The sequence below is a fragment of the Dama dama genome, chromosome 14, assembly GCF_033118175.1.
Source record: "Dama dama isolate Ldn47 chromosome 14, ASM3311817v1, whole genome shotgun sequence".
NCBI lineage: Eukaryota > Metazoa > Chordata > Mammalia > Artiodactyla > Cervidae > Dama > Dama dama.
The window spans coordinates 27742012-27766569 of record NC_083694.1 but is presented as its reverse complement, the minus strand read 5'-3'; the positions used below and the strand labels follow the sequence as shown (position 1 = coordinate 27766569).

Below are 24558 nucleotides of genomic sequence, written 5' to 3'. Positions count from 1 at the left end.
ACAGCAGAAAATCTTTTCTTAATATAGCATTTCTGACAGTCAAAGTTGTAAGTTCAAATATTGAGGATTATGAAGCCCGTTTCCCATACAGATTGTTGTTTTTAGTCTATCTATCTGCCTGTCTATTTTAAGCAATCAGCTAATACAGGGGTCAGAAAACTTTTTCTATAAAGGGCTAGGTAGGAAATATTTTAGGCTTTGAAGGCCATAGTCTATTGGAACTGCTCAGCTCTGCCCTTGTAGTGGGATACCTGCCACAGAGTTTTGCAACACTGTAAAAACAAATGCCAAAACTGGAGTGGTAGAGCTTATTATTAATTAGATTTGGATATCTTAAAGGCTTTGACTTAACATCTGTAAATAGCTTTATATAATGTATATCACTATTAAGTAGTTGTTTCAGTTGTTTTCCAAATCAGTTTTATGAAAGTTATTTTTGTGTCATGACCTGCAGTAACTGAGTATTTATCTACATTTATGTTCAGGGTCTAGGAAGTATTTTTTCCTATTCAATTTTATGGGTTAGAATCAAGTAATTATGACTCTTCTTTGTATGCAGAAAGTAGGCCTACCAGGGTCACATTGGAAACTGTGCATATCTAAAGAAAGCATGGTAAGACTAATGTAACCTGATTGAGAATTACCAAGCACATTTTATCTCCAGAACACTGAAACTGCATGTGTTTAAGTGCTGGGAAAACTGGTCAACCACCTGTAAAACTAGAACACTTTGTAACACCATACACAAAAATAAACTCAAAATGGATTAAAGATCTAAATGTAAGACCAGAAACTATAAAACTCCTAGAGGAGAACATAGGCAAAACACTCTCCGACATAAATCACAGCAGGATCCTCTATGACCCACCTCCCAGAATATTGGAAACAAAAGCAAAAATAAACAAATGGGACCTAATGAAACTTAAAAGCTTTTGCACAACAAAGGAAACTATAAGCAAAGTGAAAAGACAGCCCTCAGATTGGGAGAAAATAATAGCAAACGAAGCAACAGATAAAGGATTAATCTCAAAAATACACAAGCAACTCCTGCAGCTCAACTCCAGAAAAATAAATGACTCAATCAAAAAATGGGCCAAAGAACTAAACAGACATTTCTCCAAAGAAGACATACAGATGGCTAACAAACACATGAAAAGATGCTCAACATCACTCATTATCAGAGAAATGCAAATCAAAACCACAATGAGGTACCATTACATGCCAGTCAGGATGGCTGCTATCCAAAAGTCTACAAGCAATAAATGCTGGAGAGGGTGTGGAGAAAAGGGAACCCTCTTACACTGTTGGTGGGAATGCAAACTAGTACAGCCACTATGGAAAACAGTGTGGAGATTCCTTAAAAAACTGGAAATAGAACTGCCATATGACCCAGCAATCCCACTTCTGGGCATACACACTGGGGAAACCAGATCTGAAAGAGACACGTGCACCCCAATGTTCATCGCAGCACTGTTTATAATAGCCAGGACATGGAAGCAACCTAGATGCCCATCAGCAGACAAATGGATAAAGAAGCTGTGGTACATATACACCATGGAATATTACTCAGCCATTAAAAAGAATTCATTTGAGTCAGTTCTAATGAGATGGATGAAACTGGAGCCCATTATACAGAGTGAAGTAAGCCAGAAAGAGAAAGACCATTACAGTATACTAACATATATATATGGAATTTAGAAAGATGGTAATGATAACCCTATATGCAAAACAGAAAAAGAGACAAAGATGTACAGAACAGACTTTTGGACTCTGTGGGAGAAGGCGAGGGTGGGATGTTTCGAGAGAACAGCATCGAAACGTATATTATCTAGGGTGAAACAGATCACCAGCCCAGGTTGGATGCATGAGACAAGTGCTCAGGCCTGGTGCACTGGGAAGACCCAGAGGGATCGGGTCTAGAGGGAGGTGGGAGGGGGGAGCGGGATGGGGAATACATGTAAATCCATGGCTAATTCATGTCAATGTATGACAAAACCCACTACAATATTGTAAAGTAATTAGCCTCCAACTAATAAATATAAATGAAAAAAAAAAAAAAGAAAAAGTTTTAATACGAACCAGAGAGAGGATTTGAACCCATAAAGTAACTAAAGAAATATGTGTTCATAAAGTAGTAATTCTGAAAAAAGTTGAGAATTTCAGCAAAAATTGTTATCTTACCAAGTTGTTGTTGGTTCAGTCACTAAATCGTGTCCAACTCTTTGCGACCCAATGAACTGCAGCACGCCAGGCTTCCCTGTCCTTCACTGTTTTCTCCTGGAGTTTGCTCAAACTCATGTCCATTGAGTCAGTGTTGCCATCCAACTATCTCATCTTCTGTCTCCCTCATCTCCTCCTGCCCTCAATCTTCCCCAGTCTTTTCCAATGTGGTAGCCAAAGTATTGGAGCTTCAGCATCAGTCCTTCCAATGAATATCCAGGGTTGATTCCCTTTAGGATTAATTGGTTTGATCTTTTTGCCGTCCAGGGGACTTTTAAGAGTCGTTTCCATCTTACCAAGTAATTGATTGTATTTATTTTTTCCAACTAAATATTGAATGTGTCTTTTTTTCAGAGACATCAAACCTGACAATATATTGATGGATATGAATGGACATATTCGGTTAGCAGATTTTGGTTCATGTCTGAAGCTGATGGAAGATGGAACGGTAAATAAAGATAAATCTTAAACTGTTATACCCTTCCTCCTTGTTTCCTTTCTCTGTTTTAGACTCCTTCTGTTTATATTATCTATCAAATATCCTTCTATCCATTTGTCTTTCTGTGCTTTACTTCCCTCCACTTAGGCATGCTTACTCATCATAATAGAGCTTGTTGATAAATTCACGCACCATGTTCTACTGCTTATGTTAATGATTTTAAGATTGATAATACTATGCCTTCTTTGAGACTCTTGTTTGTTTCTTCTTTAGTGTAACTTATTTTCACAGTTCCAGAGGACTGAAGAAAATAAATCCCAGAGGGAAAAAGGAAAGATGTAACTCCTTCACTTTCATTTCTTTTCCCTTTCTTTACTAGTTGTCTAGTTTCCCTGAGGGACAGTGTATAACAAGTGAATGCTTTCTACCAGAAAATCCTCTAAGTTTTATGTTACCATTTGCTTTATTTCTGCTAACCCTCAGTTCAGTTCATTCACTCAGTCACGTCCGATTCTTTGTGACCCCATGGACTGCAGCACACAAGGCTTCCCTCTCCGTCACCAACTCCTGAAGCTTTCTCAGACTCACATCCATCAAGTCAGTGATGCCATCCAACCATCTCATCTTTTGTCATCCCCTAGGCCCCTCCATTGTATTCTCTCAATTACTTAATGGTTTACATGCCTCAATTTTATTCCATGTTTGTTGTAGTAGTAGTAATATTTATCTCAATTTCCTGGTTGTATAATAGATGTCCAAATATATATCATTTTAACTGGTAGGAACTTTTTGAAAAGTAATTTAGTATAATACATTCCAAAGGCCACAAAAACATCCCATTATTCTGGACCAGTCATTTGACCTTTGAGAATTTACCCTAAGCAGATAACTTTTTAAAAAAAGATTATATGACTTCTGCCTCTGGCCAGGATGGAGGGAGTAATTGATACCAAATTGTTCTTTCACAAATAAATAACTGTAAAACTCGATGCAGTAATTGAGACAACTGTTTTTAGGTGGTAGGCAATACGAGACTTGTCTCCCCATTTTCCAGGATTGGGACAACTTGCTGACTATGATGCAGAAAGCTAGAGTAAAGCAGAGTTTAACAATCTTACAGAGTTTAGGAGGAAAATAACAGGTTAGCTGAAACAGTTGGAATCTGCAGGGCTTGACATTGCAAAGGAGGGAATTGTACAGAGAAGAGGCCTAAAATATCCAAATGGGGCTATCTCATGATGCCTGGGCTGTACATATGTGGGAGAGTTGTCTCTTGATATCCATAGGGGATTGGTTCCAGGACCTTCCCTCCCCTATAACTAGTAGAATGTCCAGTCTCTTGTATAAAATGATGTAGTATTTGCATATAACCCACACACATCCTCCTGTATACTTTAAATTATATCTAGATTACTTATGAGCTTCCCTTGTGGCTCAGACAGTAAAGAGTCAGTCTGCCTGCAATGTGGGAGACTGGGGTTTGAACCCTGGGTCAGGAAGATCCCCTGGAGAAGAAAATGGCAACCCACTCCAGTACTCTTGCCTGGAAAGTCCCCTGGATGGAGGAGCCTGGCAGGCTACAATCCATGGGGTTGCAAAGAGTTGGACACGACTGAGCGACTTCACTTTTCTTTCTAGATCACTTTTAATACCTACTGCAATGTAAATGCTGTGTAAATAATTGCCAGTATGTAACAAATTCGTCTTGCCTTTTGGAACTTTCTGGAAATTTTTTAAAAAAATATTTTTGATCCCTGATTGGTTGAATCTGCAAATGTGTAACCAGGAGACATGGAGGGCCAACTGTATAACAACATCTGAGAATTACCAAATAGTAAATTTTATCCATTTGAAAATCAAACAGATGACTTGAAATCAAGTAGTGCTGGAAGAGACACAGTGCTAGGGGATATTGGAATATCAGCTCTGGAGAGCTAGTTACATGTAAGTCTTACCCTAAACCTATCTAACAGCCTAAATCCAAGTCCTGATAAAATCAACAGTGTGAAAGTGGTCCTCCAAATGAAGAGGCTTGAGATGAATCTTTGTTGTTGTTCAGTCACTAAAGTCATGTCTGACTCTTCTGCAACCCCATGGACTGTAGCCCATCAGGCTCCTCTGTCCATGGATTCTCCAGGCAAGAATACTGGAGTAGGTTGCCATTTCCTTCTCCAAGGGAACTTCCTGACCCAGAGATTGAACCCACATCTCTTGCAGTGGCAGGCAGATTCTTTAATACTCAGCCACCTGGGAATCATGAGATGAATCTTAGGTTTTTTATAAATCTGCCCTTAAAGAGTAAACTGAAAAAAAAAAAAAAAAGAGTAAACTGTAAGCCATCCCATATTCAAGTTAGTATTTTTTTGACTGCTTAAAGAAGAATTAATATTCTTCAGAGGAAGATAGAAGAATCCATATTCTCTACAATGTCTTATTGACAGTGACCAGCATTCAATAAAAAAATCACTAGACCAAAAATAAATAGTGGGTGACTTAAGTGATTGTGATACAAAATTTAAAAATAAAAGTAGTCAATAGAAATCTGGGTAGCACAGATGTTGGATTTGCCAGACAGAGACTGATGAAACTATCATAAATACGTTCAAGGGAAGATATTAGTCTTAGTGATTACACAGACAAGGAATGTCAGCAGAAAAGTAAATCAAGTGAATCTTTTTAGAATTTGAAAATTATATTAATAGAAATAAAAAGTTCATAAGAAGAGGTTAATGGTGGGTTAGAAATGAAAAAAGAAAAAGCCAGTGAATTTGAAGATAGACTGAGAGAGATCAAGCAATCTGAAGAACAGAGAGAAAAAGATTGAAGCAAAATTAGTATGGGGGGCCTAGGGATGCATACAATTAGAAGCCTAGAAAAAGTTGAGATAGTAATAGAAAACATTTGTAGAATTGATGGCTCAAGCTATTATATGTGATGAAAAACAGATTTAAGAATCCTGGTATATTTCAAGGTTATAAAAAGAACCATGCCTGGCCACATCACAATTAAACTACTGAAAATTAAAGATAAAAAAATGGGAAGCAGCTAGAACGAAAAAATCATTACATACTGTGGGATAATGGTAAGAATAACCATTGACCTTTCATGAGAAATCACAGCATGATACCTTTAAAGTCCTGAAAGAAAAAAAAAGTCTCTAAACCAAGAATTCTATATCGAATAAAAATACTCTTCAAAATGAAGATCTTTTCAGATAAATGAAAGAGACCTGGATGCTAAAGGATGTCCACTACAAAGGAAACAATTCCATTTGGATACTTAAATCTGTATGATAAAGAATATCAGATACAATAAATAAGATTTATAGGATAAGAATAAAGAAAAAAGACTATACTAATCTTTTTAAGTTTACATTAGAGACAGCTGACTATTAAAAACAAAAATAAGTGTAATGTGGGTTTTATGACATAGGTGGAAATAAAAGATATAGCAATATCACACAAACTCTGTAAAACCAGTGTATATAATTATTCTGCTCTAAGGTAACTGCATGTGTGTGAAGTATAAAGTGGATAGTGCCGGGTATGACATGAGAGGGAGAGAAATAATAGCGTGGTGGTCTTGCTGAGTTGAGAAACCACAGATTAAAGTCGGGGAGGCTGTGGCACCAGAAAGCTGTGGTCCATAATTCTGGAGAGGCGAGAGATACACTGAAACAGAATTCTAGGGGAAGAGGTAGTGTTTCCCAAGTCCTGCATGTCATAAGCGCCTGTAGATTCAAAGCTGGGACTCCTCTGGAGTCTGATGTTCAGCTCTCCAAATTCCTGTGCATTCCAGAATGCATTGAGTGCTATTTCTGTCTGTATGTGTTTCCCTTGATCAGATTTATTCCTGAAATTCTGTAGAGTCAGAAATTTTTTCTAGTCATTCATTTTTTATTAATCATCTCCAAATAGTTTTTCTTGGACATAATAGCATGTTGGTCCTCCATTTAGAAAGTTATAATGAAGGAATCTTCTTTTTTCTTGTTTATTTTATTTTTGTCAAGTGATGTTTATGTATTTTAGGAAGACTTCTCACAAAAACACCTTTCCTTTGTCCTAGGTCCTTCTCACCTCCAAGTCTCTTTTTCTACAGACAGACACATACAAATCCTTTAGCTCTTTCTTCTGTTGTTTCTTTTATTTATTTTTTATTATTGTATTCATACTACTGTCTCTTGTTATTTAGTTTTAGATATTATCTACTAATTTCCCACCATGAAAGATAAGGATTCAGATCTCTTACACCTGTCTCAACCAATCGTTATACTTCCTATCTTCCCCGTGTTGTAGTGATCACATAGTCTTTCATTAAATCCTGTTCAGTTTTTTAAAAATACTTATACAAATATTATTTATGACTGTGCCATGCTATTTGTTTTCTTTGTTTTAATTGCATTTCTTTTCTTGAACCGCTCTTTGTTTTCCCTGGAGTAAGTGACTCGCTTGCTTTGCTTAGTTTTCTGTGTAAATCTCACTTTTGTTGTGTCCAACTCTTTGCGACGCTATGGACTGCAGAGTGCCAGGCTTCCCTGTCCTTCACTACCTCCCTGAGTTTACTCAAGCTCTTGTCCATTGAGTTGGTGATGCTACTAACCATCTCATTCTCTGTTGGCCCCTTCTCTTTTTGCCCTCAGTCTTTCCCAGTATCACGGTCTTTTCCAATGAGTCGACTCTTCACATCACGTCGCCAAAGTATTGGAGCTGCAGCATCAGTCCTTTCAATGAATATTCAGGGTTGTTTCCTTTAGGATTGACAGGTTTGATATCCTTGCTGTCAAAGGGAATCTCAAGAATCTTCTCCAGCACCACAGTTTGAAAGCATCAACTCTTTGGCACTAAGCCTTCTCACTAGTTTATCCCCAAACTCTCCAATATACATTTAGGAAATTGAGCAATTCCTTTCTTTCTCAGACATAGTGAATAACTTAGTGATTCTCTTGTCTGGAGACTTGCATACTCTGATTCTAGTCTGTAGGCCTACTGTCCAATAGGCCTACTGTACAACTATCATCCTAGAATTACTTTTTCTCATCATCATGGAATTTAATGTGTTACTTTCTAGTATTGGATCCTCTGTTTCCCGGATCCATCTGTGTCTTTCTTCTCATTTAGTGGTAGTTGCCTCAGAAAGGTTCCATTGGAAGTAAATATTTCATAATCTTGCATGTCTGAAAAATGCCTTCATTTCTACTCTTGATGAATAATTTGTCTAGACTGGACATAGTATTATAGATTTGAACTTACTCTTCTTCTAGAATTTATAAGACACTGCATTGTCTTCTAATTTACAGTTGAAGCATCTGATGCCATCCTAATTATCAAAGTTTCTGTTATAACCTTTCCCCCTTATTTGGAAGCCTTTAGGATGTTATGTTTATTTCCGGTGTTCTGAAATGTTGTGATTATATGATTTTGTATGGATCATTATTTATTACCTGGATGGTTGCTTCAGTTTTAACCTTTCCCACAGTTTGTGAGTTTCTATATTAACTTTTAGCTTCGTTTTTGTTTCTCACATTAGAGTTAAAATTAAACCATTTTAATCACTATACATATATAAGAAGTCAGTTTTTGTGTGGGGATGTCTTGCTGTAATTCTTTTTCTTCTCTGAAATTGTTTTGGATGTTCTTGGCCATTTGCTTTTCCATATGACTGTTAGGATTATATTATTGGTTTATATACATACAGACACATATAAACACAGCTTCACATATACAAGCTTGTAGACCTTCACTGAATTTAGAAATTAATTTTGGGAAAACTTTGTCTATAACTTGCAATCTTCCCATCTATGAATATGGTTTCTGTCTTCACTGTTTTAGGTTTTCTCTTATTTGTGTTAATAAAGTTACCTTTATTTGTTAGATTTGCTCCTAGATACCTTGTGGAGTTTTTTGGTTTTGGGTATTATAAATGGATAACTTTTTGCATTATAATAGTTTGTTGCTATTCTTTAGGACCACAATTGATTTTTGTATGTGTATTCATCCTTAAACAAGCAAGCTTACTAAACTTTTTTTATTAGTTCAAAACAATTTATAGATTCTACATGTATATTTGTCTATATAGACAATCTTATAGTCTGCAAATAATGACCAGATTTGTGTTTTATTCTTTCCAATCCTTACATTTTTATTTTGCTATATTTTTTTTTCCTATCATGCAGTCAGTGATCTTCAGCACAGTATTAATGTAGTAATTGGGAGATTCTTTGCCTTGTTCTAGCTTTATTGGTGTTTTCCCTGTAGTTTTAAATTAAGTAGTGTATTTGCTGTAAGCTTCTGTTATGTATTCTTCATCAGATTAAGGAAATTTCTATTTGTGATTGCCATGTTATGGTTGTTAATGTTGTACATTCAAATCATTTTTCTGCATCTATTGAGTGGATATCAGAGTGTTTTTCCTGTTAATATAATAAGTGACATAGATTGTCCAATGTTAAAGCATACATTCTTTGGATGTAAATGTAACTTTATCATCAAGTTGTACTGATATATTTGATCAAATTGCTAGATTGACCATTCTAAAATTTTATATTGAATTGTTACCTGAGATTCATATCTGATATTGATTATATCTGAGATTACAGTATAATTTTCCTCCTCAAATTTTTCTTGTCTGCCTTGTTTTATATTTAGGTTGTTTTAGCCTTATAACATGAACAGGGGAGCCCTTACCCGTTTTGGATCTAGAACAGTTCTTATTATACTGGGGTTATCTCTTTCTTATGTAATTGGTGGAACTCACTTTAAATCACCTTTACTTCAGTGAGGTTTGGTTTTCTTCTTATTTTGTTTGTTTTCCAGATAGATTTTATACTATTGATTCAAATTTTTTAATGGTTATAGGTCTCTTTGGTTTTCTATTTCTTCCTGAGTCAGTTTTGGTAAGTTACATTTTTTTCTATGAAAATTATCTATTTTCTCTGAGTTTTCAATTTTATTTGTATAAAATTGTTCAGATTGCACTCTTTCTAGTTTTAAAATCTCAATTACATGTGTATTTCACCCCTTTCTTCATTCCTAATATTGTTTATTTATGCTTAACTTTTTCTTCATAAGTTTTGACATAGAGCATTTTACTAAATATTTTCCAGCTTTAGTTAGAATTCTTCTGTGGACCATTAATTATTTAGATGTGTGCCTTTTAGTATTCATAGTACAATATTTACTTATTTGGTGTTTATAGAAAGTTTTCTTTTATTGAAGAGTGAATCTTTTTGTTAGCAGTTTTTTAGCATTGGTCAAGATTATGTTTTGATTTCGCATGGGTCAGTTCTTTTAACTGTTTCATATTTGTTTGAAATTATGAATCTTTTTCTAACTTTTGGTTGCAGATTTTTGTAATAAGATTAGAGTTGTAAATTTTGTTGTTCAAAATTTTAACATTCTTACTAGCTTTATTTCTTTCTGATCTATTTATTATTTATAAATCTTACTATGATGTTGAATTTATTAATTTTCCCTTGTAATTTTCACAACTCTTTTGTAGCTGTGTTGTTAGTTACATATTATTTAGGATTGCTCTTCCATGGTATTTTCTAATTATGTTAATAAATGATTAAAAATCATAATAATCATCTTGGCCTTAGAATCTAGTTTGACTGATAATTAATACACCTCCCATAGCTTTCTTTTGTTTAGCATATGCCTGGCATATCTTTCCATCTTTTTTCTTAAAAAACGTTTCTTAGTTTCTATGTCTAGGTGCATTAAACAGTTTATTGCTGATTTTTAAAAAAAATTTTCATTTTGGTTTTGTCACCTCGTGTGATAATGGTGCTTTTTGATAGGTGAACTTAATCACTTATGAATTTCATCATTAATTTGTTTGTATTTCTTTCTAGTATCTTGTACTATTTACTGTAGATTTTGCTTGGTTGTTTGCATCCATGCTTCCCACCCCCTTTCCTGCCTTTTGATGGCTGGGTCAAATTCCTTTTTGGAAGTTATACATTCTATTTCAAATATTTTAATGTTTATCTTAAAAATTTAGCATTTATCATTTATGTAAAATCTAGTTTCCCCCATATTCCTAATCAAAGAAAAAAACTTAGTTTATCTTATACCATATATAAAAATTAGCTCGAAATGGAACAAAATCCTACATGTAAGAGTTAAAACTTACATTTAATGGGTAGAGGGAGAAGTTTTATGATATTGGATTTGGCAGTGATTTCTTGGATATGACAGCAAACAATATGCAACCAAAAAAAATGGATGAATAGACTACATCATCATTAAAATTTTCTATGCTTCAAAAGATACAGTTATTTTTGGCAGCCTATACAGTGGGAGAAAATAGTTGCAAATTGTATGTCTGACAAGAGGTTATTATCCAGAATATATAAAGAATTCCTGCAACTCAATAACAAACTAACAACCCAGTTCAAAATATTCAAAGGATTTGAAATTATGTTTCTCCTAAGAAGATAGACAAATGACTCCGCATCACTAGTCCTTATGAAAGTGCACATCAAAACCACAGTGAGATACTGCTTCATACCATTAGGATGGCTACTGTAAAAAAAAAAATAACAAGTTTTGGTAAAGTTGTGGGAAAATTGGAATCTTTGTGCACTGCTGATGGAGATGTAAAATGCTGTAGCCACTGTGGAAAACAGTATAACAGTTCTTCAAAAAGCTGAAAATAGAATTACCATATGATCTGGCAGTTTCACTTTTGTGTACATATTCTACAGAATTTAAAGCAGAGTCTCAAAGAGATATTTGTTCACCCATGTTCACAGCACCATTATTCACAAAAGTCAAGGGATGTAAGCAACTCAGGTGTCCACTATTGGATGAATGGGGAAAAAAATGTGGTATATCCATACATTGGAATGTTATTCAGCTTTTAAAGAACATCCTGATCCATCCTACAAAATGAATAGACCTTTTAAAAAACATGCCAAGTGATATACACCAGACACAAATGAACACATTACTGTACAATTTCACTTGTGTAAGGTACCTAGAGTAGTAAAATTCATAGCAAGTATAGTGGTGGTTGCTAGGGTCTGGGAGGAGAAGGGGATGGGGGAGTTATTATTTAATAGATTTCAGTTTTGTAAGATGAAAAGAGTTTTAGAAATGGATGGTGGTGATGGTTGCACAGCAATGTAAATGTACTTAATTGCCACTGAACTATACACTTGGAAATGGCTATGATGGTAAATTTTATGTCATGGGTATTTTACCACAATTAAAAATAATAATTAAAAAATAAGAAAAAAAAAATAGAAAACCAAGAAACTCAGAACATTTTAATCCTAATCACTCCCTTAGTAACTTGTTGTTTTCTGGTATTTTAGTTCCATCTTATTTTTCATCTTTTGAGTAGTGTTCCTTCCTCCTCCTCACCCATCTCCTATTTCTATTGCTCCTGCTCCTCTTCATCTTACTCTTTATTGTCCTATTTCTCCTTTTCTTCATCATTATTTTATCCAATTAATCACCATTTAGGTGCATGTTAAAGTTTACTAGTATCTTTGTTCACAGTTACTTCTAGTGTCACATTCTTTCCTCTGGATTATGTTTCTTGATTCTGAAGTATATCCTTTAGTACTCCTGTTTAACTAAAAGAGTCTATGTGTGGTAGTTCACTCACTCTTTGTATGAAAATATCTTTATTTAATCCCCATTCCTGTTTTATAATTTAGGTGGATAGGGAATATAATATTGACCATTACTTTGTTTCATCACTTTGAAAAATACAATTCCATTTTCTTCTAACAGCTATGTTAGCATTAATAATTCAGCTGTCAGTCTAATTATCATTTCTAGGTAGAAAATCTCTTTTTATTCCACAGGTTTTTAAAATCTCTTACCTTTGGTGCTCTGTAGTTTAACAAAGTGTACAGATATGGATCTGATTTTATTTCTCTATATCTTTTATTTCAACAACTAGTTTTTTCCATTCTAGGACTTTATTTTTTTTCAGCTTTTTTTTATGCTTTAGATTTTTTAACATCTAATAATTTTAAGCATACTTATTTTATGAAGTGGAACTGATAATTTTTTGAGGTCTGATTGTGTTGTTTGTTTGGATTTCTGGCCTTTGCTCATAAATGAACTGTTTCCTCATTTAGTTATATTATTGGATTCTGAACTCATCTTTCAGTGAATTTTTATGTGTGAGAATTATATGATGCCAGGTTTGAGCATGTATCCTCCAGGTAGGAGGATCCGTTGAATCCGTTATGAGAAGCTTTCTAGGAGCACCTAACCTGATGCCAGTATTTTGCCAGTTTCTTGGCTTGAGAATTTCTGAACCACAGAAGTCCTATGCATTAAAGTCCCAAGTGGTGGGGCTGTGTGACCTAAAAGTTACACATTTCTAAAGGAGTAAACTTTCTTTCACATATGTCACTGTGTTTCTCTGCTGAATGGCAGATTTTGTAATTCACCTTTTACTTACAATATACCCTTTAGGCCTGGAGAAGGGAATGGCTACCCACTCCAGTATTTGTGCCAGGAGAATTCCATGGGCAGAGTAGTCTGGCGGGCTACAATCCTTGGGGTCACAAAGAGTCAGACACGACTAAGCGAATGGCTGACTCACACACACACACACACACACACACACACACACACCTTTTAGAAAGATAAAGATTATATGGGGCAGGCTTTTACTTCAAACCTCAGGTAAGCTCAGGATCTTTCCTTTTGACCTTATGTATATGTTAAAAGTCAAGTACCTAGAAAATGAAAACAATTTCCCAACTGCATTCCTGTTGTAATGCTTAATGCCCTGGTTTCCAGTCATTTCTTGATTACATATATCTAAGAAAGTTTCTTTATTTAAAGGCTCATTTATACATTTAGAAAATGGTTGTTTTATTTTATCTAGTATTTTTAAGAGTTTTCAAGAATTTTCAAGTTACTTAATCTCAGTATTGCCAAAGAAGTTTGTTCTAATAATTATTAAGAATGGTACTTTAGGAAATTCAGAGTATTAACCATTATTTTATCTTGATAATGTTCATTTCTTGATATGTTCTCTAAAAACATATAAAAACTAATTTTCTTTTATTTTGGAATACCTTAAAAGGTATGTGCTCAGGATCTTTTTTTAGCTGTTGTTTTCTAAGCTATATCTACCTTGCCATAATTGTATGTTCTGTGTTTAGACTCAGTGTTCTGAAGAATATTTTTCCCCTTTTATAATTTTTTAAATAAATAAATAGTTTGCAGGATATTATTAACATTTATTTAGTTAGATTATCTTTAAAATGTTTTAAAATAATCTCCAAGCTGCTTATAATAGTAGCCAGGCTTTTTTCTGTTTTTTTTTTCCCCACATAATTAATTGTAAAATTTTCAAAGTTCCACATAATATATGGCAATGTTGGACAGATAATATCAATAATAAGAATGTTCTAAAATAAATATTGAATTTGTGGTTTGTGGCTGTGGTGTTCAATATTTTTACTTTAAGTGTAGTCAACTAAGTAGCAGCTATAATAAAAATTCTATAGTGTTAAAAATCTGGAGAACTTGTTTGTGTGGTGATTATATATATTTTAACTTACAAGAAGACTAAATTCAGATAATGACAAAATTGAAGTTGTTATGAAATAGTGCTTATTGTGTTTCTATGCAAATATAAACATTTCTAATTAAAATAATTATCTATTTCTAATATATTATGGTTGATTTACTAACAATGTGAACTTCTTCAGGTCCAATCCTCAGTGGCTGTTGGAACTCCAGATTATATCTCTCCTGAAATCCTTCAAGCCATGGAAGATGGAAAAGGCAGATATGGACCTGAGTGTGACTGGTGGTCTTTGGGGGTCTGTATGTATGAAATGCTTTATGGAGAAACACCATTTTATGCAGAATCTCTGGTGGAAACATATGGAAAAATCATGAATCACAAAGTTAGTATATTTTACTATTTTTCACATTAGTGTGGCAAATAATACATATAATAAAATTAAAATGTGATATTTACAAAGAGAATAATTTTCCAAAAACAATAAATAATCTAATTTCTATGCTAGTAGGGTACATGACCAACATGAGTAATCAAAATCCATGAATTATTTTTTAAAAATCTATAAATTATGTATAAAATTGTCCTCACCTTATAATTTATCAGAGATGCTAATAAGTAGAAAATTAAATGATCTCTCCATTAGAGTAACAGAGATCATGAGCAGACAATTTATATCATTACTACTATGGTATAAGTATAACCATGACTAGAATGCATTTAAAATCTCGATCTTAATAGTAATAGATACATGAAATCCAAATTAGAATAAGAATGATATACTTTTTCTCCCTGTCAAATTGGCAAAGATGAAAAGAAAATAGTACTGTTTACTATAAATGATCTGTTGAGAAGAACACTGTTACACATCATTGATAGGGGTGTAAATTGATATAATCTTTCTGTCAAGAAGTCTGTAAGTATTCATCAACAACCTTAAAAAGAAATGGTTAAAACTTTTGGTTGAGTACCTTCAATACTAAGAATCTACCATAAGGAAATATTCATAGAACAAAGCTATATGTGTAAGAATACTTATCCCAGTATTATTTATGATCATCAAACATTGGAAACAGTCCAGATGCACAGCAGAAAAGAATAAAATTTTAATCCATTTAATACCAAATGAAATAGATTGTATAAGAAGAGGGAGACTGATTATCAGTCTTAGAAGATGTGGGTAATTACAAAAACCTGGGATATGAATAGGAATATCCCTTAAAGGCAGTGATAATCTGTTCTTTTTAATTTGTTGTGGTAGTACAATTATAATTAATTGCTATATATATAGTTGTTGTTAGTTGCTAAGTCATGTCCGACTGTTTTGTGACCCCATGGACTGTAACCCGCCAGGCTCCTATGCCCATGGGACTTCCCAGGCAAGAATACTGGAGTGGGTTGCCATTTCCTTCTCCAGGGATCTTCCTGACCCAGGGATTGAACCCAGGTCTCTTGCATCGCAAGTGGATTCTTTACTACTGAGCCACCAGGGAAGCCCCCAAAACATATATATATATATATATATATATAAGTTTTACAAAGTTGATGCTTTTGTCTGGCTGCGAAGATAATCTGCTAAATAGTTATCAAGAGTTTGAAAACAAGAAACAGGTCCAAAGTTGTCAATAGCAAGTAAAGCATTTCTGATAGAAGTCATTGTACTGTAACACGGTTGTTGAGAGCACAGATTCTGGAATCACAGTTTCAGTTCAAATCCTAGCTCTACCATTGATTATGTAAACTTGAGCAATTATTTTAACTGTTTCTTTGTTTCCTTTTCTATAAAATTAGAGTAATACAGTTGCTCTGAGGACTAAATGAGCTAAACAAGTAACATATGTCTAGTAGTACATGTTACATTCTTTATAAATGTTTAGTATTAAACATTAGTGTGTGACTTATATGAATGTTATCAATCACATATATTATTGATTATGTAAATTCTGTTACATTTAGTGAATTCTTTTTATTTTGACAGCATTTAAGGTGTTTTTACATTTAACTTATTCTTTCTGTAGTACATGTATGACTAAGTTACATATGAAAAGTTCTTTTAGGAAAATGATCCTTTTAAATTTATTCTTGAATCTCCTTTAGTGTCAGTACTTTGTACCCGTACATATTTATTAGATATTTTTAAAAGAAAGTATATTTTTAAGAAGGTCAGTGTTAGCATCAACCTACTTAGTAAATTGGTGATTTATATTTTGTTTCTATTATCCTCTATTTAGGAGAGGTTTCAGTTTCCCCCTCAAGTGAGTGATGTGTCTGAAAATGCTAAGGATCTTATTCGAAGACTCATCTGTAGCAGAGAACATCGACTTGGTCAAAATGGAATAGAAGACTTTAAGAAGCACCCATTTTTCAATGGAATTGATTGGGATAATATTCAAAACTGTGAAGCACCTTATATTCCAGAAGTTAGTAGCCCAACAGATACGTCGAATTTTGATGTGGATGATGATTGTTTAAAGAATTCTGTGAGTATGCTTGTTTAAAGAAGTTCTGTCTCTCTGCCTTTTTTAAACAAAAAATATGGTTATAAAGTAATTTTATAGGCCACCTTACCATTTATCACTTCAACAGTTGTCAAGGCACATGTAGACCGTGAAAAAAGTGAAAGTGAAGTCGCTCAGTTGTATCCGCCTCTTTGCGACCCGTGGACTGTAGCCTACCAGGCTCCTCCATCCATGGGATTCTCCAGGCAAGAATACTGGAGTGGGTTGCCATTTCCTTCTCCAGTGAAAAAAGCCACTTGCTTACTGAATGAGATCTGAACCGAGGGCAGAGCATCTCCTTGTTCAGCTCTGGCTGGGAACGTGCATGTAGGGCAGTGAAAATTTTCCGTTGCTCTGCAAGTGTCTGAAAATAACTACAAAAGTATTTGTGAATATTGATTTGGGATTACAAATAAATTTTAACAACTAGGCAAATTCACATATATGGAGTACATGAATAATGATTGTACTCTCAATATCCATCAGACTTTGAATCTTTTTCTTTTTATTAGAATTCTACAGTGGCAGTGTTTATGGTCTAAATTTTTTATCACTAAACGTCTAGACCAAACTTATCAGTGTTTGTAAATTGTTGACAGTGAATTTTTATAGCCCCATCTACAGTTTATAGTTATTCATTTTTTACCAGATGTTTCTTCCTCCTTTAGGAAACGATGCCCCCACCAACACATACTGCCTTTTCTGGTCACCATCTGCCGTTTGTTGGTTTTACATATACTAGTAGCTGGTAAGTTTGAAAAGTTAATGTGATTTGGATAATTTAAAGCAAATTAAAAATGAATTGAGGTTTTAAAACTATAATGCATAAGAGAGCCTTGTAAGTAAAAAAAAAATTTTTTTTTAATAGGTTGAAGCTGCTTCTAGGAAAAGTTAGACATTACAAAGTGAATAAAACATATTAATATAAGAATCTTAACTCATTTTAGGGGGAGAAAGAATAGAACACAGAGAGAGCTCAGAGTCTTTTAGCAATGGAACAGGAATTAGAAGAGTCTTAGGCTATTGAAGAAATATTTTCTAGGTTCCAGACATCAGTCTTTCAAGCCATTGATCTTAGCCCTCTTTCCATTTACCCTCATTCTACTTGTATCTTCTCTTTCCTCCTTGTGAAAGTGAAAGTCGCTCAGTCATGTCCAACTGTTTGTGACCCCATGGACTATACAGTCCATGGAATTATTCAGGCCAGAATACTGGAGTGGGTAGCCTTTCCCTTCTTCAGGGTATCTTCCCAACTTAGGGATCGAACACAGGTCTCCTGCGTTGCAGGCGGATTCTTTACCAGCTGAAGCCATAAGGGGAGCCCTCTTTCCTCCTTACCATTCCTTAAATTTCATTGAGAATGATTATAGTCACTCCTTGGGTGCTTCTCAGTTCCTTGACTATCTCATTCTATGGCATTGGTTTTGCTAAGTTCAGTTCAGTTCAGTCGCTCAGTCGTGTCCAGCTCTTAGCGATCCCATGAACCGCAGCACGCCAGGCCTCCCTGTCCATCACCAACTCCGAAGTCCACCCAAACTCATGTCCATTGAGTCAGTGATGCCATCCAACCATCTCATCCTCTGTCGTCCCCTTCTCCTGCCTTCAAACTTTCCCAGCATCAGGGTCTTTTCAAATGAGTCAGCTCTTCGCATCAGGTGGCCAAAGTATTGGAGATTCAGCTTCAACATCAGTCCTTCCAATGAACACCCAGGACTGATCTCCTTTAGGATGGACTGGTTGGATCTCCTTGCAGTCCAAGGGACTCTCAAGAGTCTTCTCCAACACCACAGTTCAAAAGCATCAATTCTTCAGCAATCAGCTTTCCTTATCAAAAGCATCAATTCTTCAGCAATCAGCTTTCCTTATAGTCTAACTCTCACATCCATACATGACCACTGGAAAAACCATAGTCTTGACTAGACGGACCTTTGTTGGCAAAGTGATGTCTCTGCTTTTTAATATGCTGTCTAGGTTGGTCATAACTTTCCTTCCAAAGGTTATCATTCCTTACTACAACTCAGTTTTCTGCCTGTACCTGTGCAGTTCAAATTGTCTAGAGAAAAATATTTGAGTACTCTTACTGATTTCACTTTAAGTTCATGATTACCAATCCCAAGTGCCCCTTATTGCTGCCTGGCAGATATACTATATTACCCTAGTGTATTCACTCTTCACTCTCCTAGGTAACTATTTCCTACTTTATACTTTTCCTCTGAAACCTCTGTCATTCTGACTCTCACTTGATGACCTCACTTCCTCTTTCACAGAGAGATTGGAGCGATCAGCAGACAGCTTCCACAAGCCACATCACCTCATTTATAGCCTACATACTTCTAGACCCATATACTCTTCTTTATATGTATGACTATGTGAGCTCCTACCTAGGGCCCATCCCTTCTGTCCCTTTTTGCTTACTCTAGTGTGTTGCTGTTACATCATAAAATTTCCCCCTTGTGTAATTTGTGTAACAGATCATTTCCATCAGCTCACAAAATGTAGGTTTTTCTTTCATCTTAAAGCAAAATAAAAAATCTCTCTTAATCCAACTTTACCTGCTACCAACCATTTTTATGCTCTTTAGTACAGCAAAATTACTTCAAACTGTTGCCTGGACTTTGTCCATTTTTCTCATCCTCTTCTTTCTTGGTACCATTCCAGTCAAGTTTGTGCTCCATCACTTGACGCTAACTGATTTTTATCGATGTCACCGCTGGCCTCCATGGCGCTAAATTTGATGGTCATTTCTTTGGTCCTCGTCATCCTTATTTGCCTAGTCTCCTCTCCTTGTCACAGCTCCTTCCCATTACAACACTTTCCAGAACACTGGCCTCATTTCTCCTTGTCTTTCTGGCCACTCCCACTCATTCTCCACATCCCTCCTAATTTCCTGTGGTTTGTGGCTTCGTCTTTGAATCTTTTCTGTTTATACTCTCTGATGCTCCCCTGGGTGGTGTTTGCTGATGACTCCTAAAATGTATATTTCCAGCTGAGTCCTCTCTTCTACTTAAAATCTCTTTTAATCACCTACTTCAGATGTTCATAATGTCATTTCTTATATTTATCTGAACCTGTCTGATTGATTCTGCTCAATGATAAGGCAGAGTATGTCACTCACCTGTGCAGGACCAGTCCTCACTGCCCCCACCTCCAGTGGCTTCGTATCTTAACTCCAAACCAAGTTCTTCTGAGACCCAACAAGGCTCACTTTATCTTTCTCGTTTTATTTCCTACTACTCTTGCCCTTGCTCACTTTGCAGCCCCGCAGGTCTCCTTTCTGGCCTGTGAACATGCCCGAGCACTCTTGCCTCAGGACTTCTGCGCTTGTTTTTTTCTTGTATTACGTTTATTTTATTGACGTACACTCGATGGTGTGTTTGTGCTGCTATTCTATTTGCCGGGAATGTCTTTCCTCTCATATTACCTTGGCAGAGCCACTTATTTTTTCTGGACTTTTTCAGGGTTACCTTCTGAGTGATGACTTTCCTGACCCCTTTATCTATATTTTAATTTATTCCCCCTCAATAATTCATTTCAAAAAGCAGAAAGGGGAAATGAAGTTTCCTTCCTTTCCTGTTTTTTGTTTTCTTCTTAGCCTGTTAACACTGCCATGTACTGAGTATTTTCCTTTTTTGTTTATTTTTGTCTCTGCCACTGGAATAAAAGCCTCTATATGGGCACATTTTGTCTGTTTTGCTCACTGCTGAAAGTCCAACACTTTTCACTTAAAAATTTTTAATCAAAGTATATAGTTGAATACAAGTTACAGACATACAATATACTAATTCACAATAGTTAAAGTTATACTCTATAGTAATTATAAAATATTGGCTATATTCCTTGTGTTGAGCAGTGTATCTTTGCTTATGAAGCATTTTATAAGTATTTTATATAAGTAGCTTATGAAAACATTTTATAATTCCATAGAGGACCATGGTTGCTGCTTTTGATTGCTGTTTCACTTAGGTGGTCACATTATTTTAAGCTACCAGTAACCCCTCAGCAAGCTTCATTTTATAATTTATGGTTACTAGAATAAATTCAAGATAATTGGGACTATTTAAGTTTTTATTTTCAAAAATGCTTCTAAGGAATTCTCTGGTGGACCGGTGATTAGGACTTGGTGCTCCTGCTGCAAGTGGCCTGGATTTGATCCCTGGTTGGGGAACTAAGATCCTGAAAGCCACATGGCAGAGCCCCTGCTTCCAAAAGGTTGTTTATGGTGATTTGGGGGAAAAAAAAGTATTTTGTAATCACTCCAGATGGCTAGCTGTAACTAGATGTTCAAATCCATGTTTTAAATGAACAATTTCAAAAGGTTATCTTTTCTCTTCAGACTTATTATTTCAGTGTAAACCCACATTCCCCCCTCTCCCCTTTTTTTTTTCAGTGTTCTTTCTGATCGGAGCTGTTTGAGAGTTACAGCTGGTCCCACGCCATTGGATCTCGATGTTAATGTGCAGAGGACTCTAGATAACAACTTGGCAACTGAAGCTTATGAAAGAAGAATTAAGCGTCTTGAGCAGGAAAAACTTGAACTTAGTAGAAAGCTTCAAGGTAAATATATTTTAAAGATAATATTTTCCCTTTTTGTATTGGACTCACAGTATAGAAACTATTTATTGTAAGTGGTTGTTTTATCTTGAAAAGAACTTTTTTTATTAAATGGAAAAAAGAAATTTATGCAGAATACGGTATAAATACAGCATAATGCTGTGCTGTGCTTAGTCGCTCAGTCGTGTCTGACTCTTTGTGACCCCACAGACTGTAGCCCACCAGGCTCCTCTGTCCATGGGGATTCTCCAGGCAAGAATACTGGAGTGGGTTGTTATGCCCCCCTCTAGGGGATCTTCCCAACCCAGGGATCGAACCCAGGTCTTCCTCATTGCCGGCAGATTCTTTACCGTCTGAGCCACCAGGGAAGCTCATACCATTTACGTAAACTCAAAAAAGTAACAGTAAACAACAAAATAGCATTTGTTTACCACAAGTGCATGTTTATGTATATAAATCTGTGGGAATAAATTCCTCTAGGGAGAGGAAAGTAGTATTCAATACTACTAATGAAAACCGTGCCCTTCTTATCCTGTAGTAACACTTTATATAAGGCTCCCTACCATGTTTCCTCAGGCCTTAAAAGTTCTAGCTTCTCGCAAACTGTCATTCTCTATAGTGTCACACCTGTTGTAATGTTTGGTGATTTTAAAATGCACATTAGTGAACCTTTTAATATTCTGACTTCTTTGTTGATTCTTCACTTTCAGTGGTACCTCTACCACTCCTTCTGGTGGTAGTAAGATATATCTTGAGATTACAGTGTCTAAAATTCTTTATTAATCTCAATTTCAAGCAAGCCTTTTGTGTATTTGTGCTTGTAATTTTCTAGTTAACTCTCTCTGGTGTCTTAACTGTGATGTCCTTCAATTCCACTGTTACCTATAATTCTGTCACCCTTTCCCTATTCCCCTTATACCCTCAGGTTTCATTCTTGGTCAGTCTTAATTATACCCTTTCATACACTCTTAAATCTATTGCTCCTCTTTCTGTTAGTCATACTCCTTTGGCAGAACCCCAACCATGTTTAAATACTTTGCATTTAACTGTGTGGCTGAAAGTTGCTTACTGAAAACACACAACATGCCAGCCAATCCCACTTGAAATTCTTGAAGAGTAATCTCAAATTTACTAAGATCTTGATGCTGCCCAGCAATCCTACCTTTTCTCCTGAGTTCATTTCTCTAGCCTGTGTTGCAAAATCCAATGATTATTTCCCGGTCTTCACCTTTTAGCCTATTAGAATCTGACCCAGTTGACCATACGCCTCTCCTGAAAGCACTTTTTTTTGGCTTCTGGAACACTTTATCTCCTGGTTTTCTTTTTCTTCATAAACCAACTGTTTCCATTCTCATTTGCTGATTTGTCCTGAACTCAGACCTTTCAAACATCTGTTTTCATTTTCTTTAGGTATATACCCAGAAGCGGAATTACTGTATCATATGGTAGATTTATTTTTGAATTTTTGAGGACCCTCCACATAATTTTCCATAGTCGATAAGGGTTCCCTTTTCACCACATCCTTGCCCACCCATGTTGTCTCTTGTCTTCTTAGATATTCTAACAGGTATGAGGTGATATCTTATTATGGTTTTGATTTGCATTTCTCGGATGATCAGTGATGTTAGGCATCTTTTCATGTGCCTTGTTACTCATTTATACTGTTCTCTTTGCAGAAATGTCTGTTTAGTTTTTCTGCCCTTTTAGAAGTCAGATTGCTTGCTTCTTTGTTTTTAAGTTGTATGAGTTCTATATATATTTTGGATAGTAACCCCTTATCCAGTGTAGAGTTGCAAAAATTTTCTGCCATTCTGTATTTTTTTTCTTTGTTTTTTTTTTTGTTTGTTTGTTTGTTTTGCTATACAGATGCTCTTGAGTTTGATGTAGTCTACTGATTTTTTTTTCTTTTGTTGTTTTTTTGACATCATATCCAAAAAAATCATTGCCAAGCCCAGTGTTAGGGAGTTTTTTTTTTTTTTTACTACATTTTCACCTACAAAGCATATTGTATTGGGTCTTACGGAAGTCTTTGAAACGTTTTGAGTTAATTTTTGTGAGTAGTATGAGTCAGAAGTCCAGTTCCAGTGTTCTGCATATGTTTCTCTGGTTTTCCCAGCACCATTTGTTGAGGAGCCTGTCTTTTCTGCCTTAGGGTCTTGACTCCCTTGGCAAGTATTGGTTGACTGTATGCACTGGGATTTAACTCTGGGCTCTCTATTCCATTGCTCTCTGTGTCTGTCTGTTCCAGTACACTACTATTTTTAACATTATGGCTTTGTAATATAGTTTGTAATCGGGATATTTCCAGGTTTGTTCTTTTTTCTCAAAATTGCTTTCGATATTCAGTGTTTTTCATGGTTCCACAAACATTTAGGATTGTTTCTTCTATTTTATGAAGAATGTCTTTGGTATTTTGATGCATATTGTGTTGATTCTGTAGATGGTTTTGGTAGTATGTATATTTTACCAGTATTAATTCTTCTGACCCATGAACATGGAATGTCTTTCTGTTTGTATCTTCTTCAGTTTCTTTTAGCAAAGTCTTGTCATTTTTATAGTACATATCTTTATTGTGCATACATAACTTCCTTGGTTAAGTTTATTCCTGGGTAGTTTCTTGCTTTTGATGCTATTGTGGATGGGTTAGTTTTCTTTATTTCTTTTTCAAATATTCATTATTAGTGTAAAGGAAATCAGCTAGTACCTAAATGTTAATTTTGTATCCTATACTTTACCAAAATAGTTGATTAGTTCCAACATTGTTTTGGTTGCCTCTTTGAGATTTATACCTACAAAATCACATCATTGGCAAATACTGACAGTTGTACTTCTTTACAATTTCAGTGCCTTTTTTTTTCTTGCTTAATTGTTCTAGCTAGGAATTTTAGTACTATATATTGAATAAGAGTAATAAGAATGGCCATCCTTTTCTTGTTCTGGATCTTAGAGGAAAATCTTTCAGTTTTTCTCCATTGAGTATATTATCTTGTGGGTTTGTGGTATATGGCCTTTACTGTTTGTTGTATATGGCCTTTTATGTTCCTTCTATACCCAACCTTTTAAGGGTTTTCATCATGAAAGGATGCTGTATTTTTTAAAATGCTTTTTTCTGCATCTGTTGAAGTGATCATGTGATTTTTATCCTTCAATTTATTGATGCAGTGCATTGCATTTATTGTTTTGTGTGTGTTGAGCCATTCTTGCATGCCAGGGAAAAATCTCATTTGATCATGGTGTATAATCCTTTTAATGTGTTCTTGAATTTGCTTTGCTAATATTTTACTGAAAAACTTTACATCTATATTCATCAGAGATATTGGTTAATACAGTTGGCCCTTGAACAAC

At 35.2% G+C, this 24558-nt stretch overlaps 1 protein-coding gene across 9 annotated transcripts in view; it reads left to right on the top strand.

Moving 5' to 3' along the window:
* The window catches only part of CDC42BPA (CDC42 binding protein kinase alpha), a 294110-nt gene that overhangs the window by 143159 nt on the left and 126393 nt on the right, over window positions 1-24558 (top strand). For all 9 annotated transcript variants that reach the window (XM_061160193.1, XM_061160196.1, XM_061160190.1 and 6 more), the window contains 5 exons: window positions 2575-2668; window positions 14349-14549; window positions 16396-16644; window positions 17331-17410; window positions 21050-21216. In XM_061160193.1, the coding sequence (XP_061016176.1) occupies window positions 2575-2668; window positions 14349-14549; window positions 16396-16644; window positions 17331-17410; window positions 21050-21216 (791 nt within the window). The remainder of the gene's footprint in view (window positions 1-2574; window positions 2669-14348; window positions 14550-16395; window positions 16645-17330; window positions 17411-21049; window positions 21217-24558) is intronic.